Here is an 8,423-nt window from a genome sequence, read left to right on the forward strand (position 1 = left end):
TTGAACAGGTTTTAAAATTAGTTGCATAGTTATTCAACAGATGATGCTGCTAACTAAGGAAAAACAATCAAACAGTATTTTCAAAATGGATTATGATTCGCAGCAACAGCGTGCTATAGCTTCTGTTAGAATAGTCTGGCAAACAGCAGAAACCATCGCTCAAAACCTTTTTTAGTCAGCGGCGCTATCAGTTGACAAATTTCGTTATTAATTTTGGAACTTGGGAAACAGAATACATTAGTTTCCCGGAAAGCGGCTAACCGATAATTTCTATCTATTTCCGGTTTTTATTTATTTAATTTTTCAAGCCGTTGGCCATTTTTGGAACACTTATTAAAAGATTTAGAAAAAACGAATAATTGCTTATCTTAAAGAACATTAAATAATCTATAAATCAGTACAAATATTATAACTACTCTCATGAATGGCATCACTTATTGATTTTTAAGATTAAAAAAAATAGAAAGATATCAAATCTCATTCATTGACCTTTCTTAAAACGGATTGAGTAACGATTTAATTGCATACGACTTTTAGATTTAAAAAAATCGTCATCAACTATTTATAAATTATTTTTTAAAGAAAACGTTTTTCATTCAAGAGATTTATTTTTAGATCGTCTGCATAATCATCGCAGAGCGTTATCTGAAAGCAGAAGGTTCAATTTCGTTGATATAAATTTATTGACATGTTTTGAAACTGGCCTTATTGAAGATCTTCTCCTTGACAATCAACTCATTTCACCCAGAGAGGCACGTTGCCAGATTCTAATTCACTTATTCATTTAACTTACCTTGTGCAACTACCTTTTCTGTCCACTTTTTACTCCTTTCTTTATTTATTTCTATCTGTATTCTTGCCAAATGAATAAATACATTTATTTTAATTTGAAGAAAAAAAATTATATCTTTGGATGACATTGAGTGACGGTGCCAATACGGTTAAGGTGCACAATGTCAGTACCAAGCCGCGAAAGTTGAGCAACACTACGTCTGCAGTGCCTTATACCCTTTTGATAAGGTAATGACTTCTAAGAGTCTAGAACTTTCGACATGACTTACTTTCAGTTTTTATTTATAAACTGTTGTAAATTGAAGGGTAGTGAATTTAACTTGCACCTCGTTTTAAGTTGGCAATAAGGAAATTAAGATTGTGGCTTGCCTTATTCCGCAATCGGCGAAATCTATAAAATTTAAAATATTTGAGACACTCTAGGAATTCTAATTTGTAGCCAAAAGACTTGTTTCTCGATTGCTTGTTTGAAACCTTCTCCCATTATAAAAATTTTAAAAGATCTGTCACTTAGTTTCCCCATTCCATGCTATGCCCGAATTTTAAATATTAAGCGAAATGAATTAATGTTGTAGAGATATTTAAGATTAATTTAGACTGAAATAAAACCTTTCCTAGACAAATCTCAATTTTTTCCCCAAAAAAATTTACTTAATCATCTACTAAGATATTCGATTGCGTTGCGAGTTGACTCATTCCAATTATCGGCATACTTGAGAATTTTGCAGTTCGACGTATACATCAGAATTTACAACTTAATATACTTTTAGAAAAATCAGTACCATTTATTTTTAATCTTAATGGTGTTCAGTTGTTGCAACCTTAATCAAGTCTTTACGTTACAGTTCAAAATTGAAGCAAATCAGCGTATAGTAAAATGTAAGACAGAGTACCATATTTATGTTACTCTGAATGACGGAAATTGGTGGTTGTTGACTTTCACCGGTGAATGTTGACAATCACATAGTCGCTTTAGTAAATGTCTGAAATATATACTAGATCTAGTTAAGTGCCTCTGCCCGGTATGCTCTACATCAATCTTTCTTTAAGGTCAAGTGTCACTGCCCAGTATGCATTTACTCCGTGCACTGATGTTTCTCCGAATCTATCCTCAGAAGATTTTAATATATCAAATAAATATTATAATATCAACAAATAAATTAATATCAAATAGGATATAACAAATATTTCTGACATTCACCTAAGCGACTATGTGATTGTTGGCATTCATTGATGAAAGTCGACATTATCTTTCTTGATTTTGATCATACACGGTAACATATACACTATTATCAGATTCTGACTTATGTAAACGCATTAAATATGCTTGTATCAGACCCTGACAAAAGCAAAGTTGGTAATCAGGCTCTAACATATGCCTAAGTAGATAGACAGGGTAAAATTTAATCAGGCCCTGACTTACGTTTACGTAGGCACAAAAGGTACACAATAACCATGCCCTGACTTACGCCCTACGTAGTACAAACAAAGAGCACAGCAACTATGCCGTAACAAAGGCTTACGTAGCGCAGAAAAGGTATAGGGCAGGGATGGCGAACCAATGGCACGAGTGCCATTTATGGCATGCGACACAATATTCTGGGCACGCCACCGATTACAAGTTCACTATGAAGTATATTAACAATTAAATTAAAAGTCATAAAAAATAAGCAATTATTAACAAAAAAATTTACAATTAATGCCAAAAAAACAACTATAAAAAACGAGCTAACAATAACAAGCAAAAAAATAAATTAACAGTCCTGTTTAACACGTTCACGCCGGGGTGACCCGCCGGTGGGTCACGCTAGATTGTCTCATCTTGGCAGCGCACCGGAGTAAAAACTGGTAACAATAAATTTCATTTTTTAGTTTTTTTCCGGGAATAATAAAAATCCATAACTACCAATTATTTTTAACGGATGCAATTTTTATATTGAATTGGTTCTTCGCCGTGATAAATTTCCTTACAGTGAATTGTTATTGTTGAGAATAGATTAATTCCTCCCGAATGTTATCTAATATTGAAATAGTTCTTCTACCAGTATTTTCTCTTTTCCCGGCACGAACGTGTTAAACTAACATTTTACAACCTTAATATAAGTTATTTGTCATCTAATCTGCAATAGCAGAAGTCACACTAATGTTACTTTAAGTTGAATTATGCGTATGACTGAGACATTGCAAAATGTTTTTTTTTTTTTTTTAATATAAATAAAGAGTTTTGAGTTGATAGTATTTAGTATTATTATTTTCTCAATAATCACGAAGTCAAATTTATTTGACGGCACGTCTATGACCTCATTAAACAATTTTTTAAAAAAATGGCACGTTGGTGCATATAGGTTCGCCACCCCTGGTATAGGGTAAACAGGGCCTGGCTTGCGCCTATGTAGACACACAGGAAATGCATATACACAAACGCAACGAATTTTCCTAAATTTTAGTGAATAGCTCAGAAAATCTAAATTGACCTATATATATATATATATATATATTATAACAAACTACCATTCAAATAAAGTGCGGCTTTCAGGAGAACTCCTCCAAACCAGGAATTAGTCTGGCGTCGTGGCGGATACCATGGTTACGAGGAAAATTTACTTCGAATAGGAGTGTTTGGTGAATAGTTTTGTCTTGATCTTCGACACCAATCGACCGATCGAAACCAATCGACACCTTCATTATTCCGTGACACTCCCATTAGAAATGTGCTCTCGCTTGTTACCATAGCAGCAGACAGCCCTAGACTTTTAGTCTGGAGGAGTTCTCCTCAAAGCAGCACACTATTGGAAAATTAATATTATTACTGTAAACGACGTTTGTAAATAAAGTATAAAAATAAATGAAAAAAAAAAATAAGAATTAGACTGGTTAACAAAAAAACTTTGTCTGTTATTAATGTTCAAAGTATTTATTCTTAGGGGTTATTAGAAATAAAATACTTACTCCCAGAACTCAACAACGGGTGACGTATCTTTCACAGAAGCAGTAACGTTTAGTAAAGTGGCGTTCATCTTGAGATTGACGCAATTCTCAGTGTTCCAGTGACCATCACATCTAGCCCAGGGCAGTTGAGAGGTGAAAGATGACTTCAGATAAAGAAGAATCCACGCGACAATAACTATAAAGTATATATTGTACAGAGCGACGATCATCATCGAAGCATAGCCCACTCCTATGAACAAACGAGAAAAAAAATTACAACAATGGTTTTCAAAAAGTAATCCCATTTCGTTACATTTTATTGCATAGTTATGAACATAAAGGAAAAAATTCCTAATCGATAAATATTTTATGCAAGCTATAAGAATTTGTAAAATATTCCTCACACAAGAAATTTTTATTTTGATAACAGATAAATATAAAATGTATATTATACCTAAGTATTTATTAGCTACAAATTTAATCTTGTGGATTGCTAATGACATTAAATGGTCCTTTTTTATCATTCTTTCAAGCATGACTTAAAACGTTATAATTTTAATGAATACTTATCGCGAACCAAATGTTAAATTTCATGTAGGGAATATTCATATAATAAATTCTTAAAGGGAATATTCGTCTAATAAATTCATAAAGGGAATATTAATCTAATAAATTCTTATAGGGAGTAATCATCTAATAAATTCTTATAACAAAAATTCTAATAAATTTTTAAAGTTGATATTCTTATAAATTCCTATCGGGAAAGTTTTCATATATTCTTATTTTGAACGTTCTTCTTATAAATTCCTATTGCGAATTAAGTTCTCTTTATAATAAAGTCTTACTGTAAACCAGGGGTGCCCACAAGGGAGTACCAAGGGGGCAAGTCTCCATAACTATTTTTTTGAGGGGAGGTTACTTTTAAAGATATTTTATTCAATTTTGTAGTTGTCAAATTGGGATATCTTTTCAATCAGATTTGATACATCTTTAATATTCTACGTTACAATTAGAAAAAATAACAAATAAGAGAAGAGCATTTACAACTTGTGGTTTAGTTTGAGGGAAATGAGAGTTTTTAGGTGATATTTCTTATTCTTTTCTTTTTTTCTTGAGGGGGAGGGGACTTTTCGGACTTATGTTCTTACTATCCAGCCATGTTCATTACATCTTCAATTCAAAATTTATATAGTAAGAGAGGCTTATTTATAACAAGTGCTTTTGTTGAACTAAAACTTTAATTTTCATTTTGGGTGGGAAATATTTTTTAAAACTTTTTTGGTAAAGTTATTATTTCGATCATTTTTATCACATTCGAATTCGATCAAATTTAGTGTAGCCTTTGACCCACTGAATCGACACAAATTATGGGACATTTTGATTCATTATAAAATAAATAAAACGTTGACCAATGCTTTACAGCTGATTTTCTCAGCTTCACAAAACTATAACTTTTACCATAAGCACTTAGAAATGGTGCATTTATAAACACGGAAAGGCTACCTTTGAACATGGGAGCTAACTTCTTCCAAATGCTGATTCCGCCCAAACTCAGGAACTGTCCAATGGAAACTTCTTGAACGAATGCCGGACCAGCAATCAGTACAAGACATATTAAATAAGGGAACAAGAAAGCTCCTAAAACAAATAAAACAAATCAATTAATCAAAATAATAAAATCAATACAAATCATTGCTTGTTAATTGCATGGTTTTAATTTAACTGTCAGAAATACAGTTAAAGAATTTTACCTTCGAGGTAAATAATTTTTCATAAGCTATGCATTTAGTAAGATATTGTGGGGGGAGTAGTTACAGACCATGTCAACCTTCATCTATGAAAAGGTACCCCGACATGGAGTCGAGTTAACATGTCTTATATACTAGTGAATTGTAGTTGTAATTTTGTAGTGGTAGATACGCTACAATATATTTGGTATTATGTTACTAATCAATGTTTCTTTGTGCGCAATTGTTCATTAATTAAGTTATGTGATCCTTAAAGCTGAACTGATGACGAAAGCATATAAAAATAATGAACCTGATTTGTTCTTTCATATAAATATAAACCAGAATATTCGTAAGTCATGTTTTCTAAAATGATCTAATATACGGATTAAAAGAGATTAGTTTAATATTATTTCATTATTAAGATTAGTAAATAAAATTTTTAAAAACAATTAATTCCATTTAAAAAAAATTTGTTTGATTTTGAAAAAAAAGCTATTATTTTGTTTTCTAAAAAAATAATTTCATTTTTTAAAACAATCGTAATTTTAATTTTTTAAAAATATATGATTGAAAAAAACAATCATGATTTAATTTCTAAAAAAAATCTTGGTTTTACTTAAACCCCTGCATAAGAACACAAAAAATTATGCATACAATTGTAATTAAAAATAATACTGAGTTATAAACATTTAAAAAATTTAAATAAATACCTCCACCATTTTCATAACACAGATAAGGAAACCTCCATACATTTCCCAAACCTACAGCATAGTTAATTACGCTGAAAAGAAAGTCCAGCTTTCCGCTCCATTGGCCCCTTTCATGTTCATCTCTAACAGTATTTTCAGATGAAGAAGCTAACGATACACTAACATCAGTGCCTTTTCTGTTCGAAATGCAGACGGAAGATACAGGAAAACTGCCATTTGTGTTCTTACTAGCAGTCTCGATCATATCTTAAGAACAAAAATAAGTCAAAAACGGACTTGGTCGATCGTAACTTGGACAGAACGATTGGATTCGTCAAAATCTGTAAGAAAGACAATAAACTGTATTGGAGATGTGGATGGATTGACACGAATTAATTATTAAATAGAAAAAATTGAATCTGAGCAATAGAATTAAAAATCTTCAAGTATGAAAGTATGCATTTAATTTTAGAATATATGGCGCTGCATAGTGATCACCCTTAATATATAATTCTTAAAATTCTTGTCAAAAATGAAGGCAAAAACGTACTCACACACTCTGGGAATCACACATTAATATTTAAACATTGACAAAAGCATTAAACATTAATTTCTCTTAATATGCAAGTTTTAATTTTGGGAACGAAGCAATGTTTCAGATTGAAATTCTTGTTTCATTACGAAGGAATTTTTTTTATTTGTTTCAGTCCTTTCTAAGACCGTAGTAAGTATACATACCACCAATTTTAAAAGTTCATGTTGAACTCTTTTACCGTCACTTTTAATATAGGTTTCTATTTGTTAATAACTTTAGCTCTGATAAAGTACATTAGAATACAATTGGTGACCTTATGAAGGAAACATTAAAAAGCTGTAATATGTAAATTCCTTTTGCAATTAGTAGTATTTCTTTTGTTTTTTTAATAATAAAATTTATTATATTTATTATTAAAAGTTATTTCAAAAATAAAAAAAAGTAAAAGTTAATAAGTTCCTTACTTTTTTGTAACACCTAATGGACTTTCCACTAAAAGATGGCGTTTAAGCTTAAATTAATTTTTTATAATGAGCTAAATAAGTTTTTTTTTCTTACATCAATTTCAATTCCAAAAATATTTTAATTTATCTTTAATAGAAATAAATGGCCGATTAAAGTGCTAAAGCCATTTTATTTAAGAATTAAAGAATTTTTAAGAATTTAAGCAATAAAGAATTTTTTGGTAATTAAATTCCGTGTTCTAATGATTAAGAATCTAATTCACTGATAAAAATTTGTTTAGGCTAAAGGGTTTTTTATCGCAATCAAGGATTATTTTTGAATTCTTTTTGCGTGATAGAACATATAAGTTCAAAAGTTGAGTCTTAATCAAAGTAAGTTTCTTAAGAACAGTAATCAAAAATTACAACAAAAAGATCTAATTACTGCAAGCGAAATTATTTGGAAGAAGAAATTATGTTAAAAAAAATTATACCTATTTCATAATGAAAGTGAAATAAAATTAAAAAAAATAAAATAAATAAAAATTAGGTCTGCCTTCTTAGAAACACGAATGTGTGAAAAACCTGTTTAAAATATAATCAATATAATCTGACCGTCTGAATTAGGTGTTAAGTTTCCGCTTAAAGTGCGAAGTAAAGCTTTCACTTTCAATCTCTTTTCATTACTGCCATTTGTGGACGTTTAAGAAATATTGAAATAAAGCTTTATACGAAAAATTCTTAGAAACCTTAGCGTCAACAACATCAATTAACAATTTTCCATCCTTTTCGAAGATTTGTCATAGAAGGAATAAGAAAACGAAAATAATGCACATCTTTGATTCTCATGCCTACAGCCCATAATTTTTCAGTAGCAGACTCATATTACTCTACTGGAAATATGCTTCTATAAATTTTCCCTGTCTAATCTATTGCTTTGGGCGCTGTAACATTTCAAAATATACGATATCCAAGGAACCGATTCTTTGTCCAGTTTACAACGATAAATTGTCTCTAACAAAAGATTATTTAGAATTTCTAAGACTACAGTTAAATTAACCTAATTTTTATAGTTGTAAAATGAAAATATGAACATCTTTGTTATAATTCAAATAATAAAGTTAAAACAAATTTTCATTAATAAGCAGCTGACAATATTCCATTGTTCAATTTATTTTAGTATAAATAAGCATTTTAAATTAAATTATTTATTCAATAAAAAATAAATTTCTTTAAATGAGTTTAATATACATTTGCCCAGTATACCCTACAGTGATGTTTTTTTAATTTATAAATAAATATATAT

At 30.1% G+C, this 8,423-nt stretch overlaps 1 protein-coding gene across 2 annotated transcripts in view; it reads right to left on the reverse strand.

Annotated features, from left to right (window-relative positions):
• Positions 1-8,423, reverse strand: part of LOC107441727 (sodium- and chloride-dependent GABA transporter 2) — a 52,772-nt gene that overhangs the window by 23,285 nt on the left and 21,064 nt on the right. For both annotated transcript variants that reach the window (XM_043052055.2, XM_043052056.2), the window contains 3 exons: positions 6,161-6,480; positions 5,224-5,358; positions 3,742-3,970 (listed from right to left, as the gene is read on the reverse strand). In XM_043052055.2, the coding sequence (XP_042907989.1) occupies positions 3,742-3,970; positions 5,224-5,358; positions 6,161-6,404 (608 nt within the window). In that variant the 5' untranslated portion in view covers positions 6,405-6,480. The remainder of the gene's footprint in view (positions 1-3,741; positions 3,971-5,223; positions 5,359-6,160; positions 6,481-8,423) is intronic.

The sequence above is a fragment of the Parasteatoda tepidariorum genome, chromosome 2 (assembly GCF_043381705.1).
Source record: "Parasteatoda tepidariorum isolate YZ-2023 chromosome 2, CAS_Ptep_4.0, whole genome shotgun sequence".
NCBI lineage: Eukaryota > Metazoa > Arthropoda > Arachnida > Araneae > Theridiidae > Parasteatoda > Parasteatoda tepidariorum.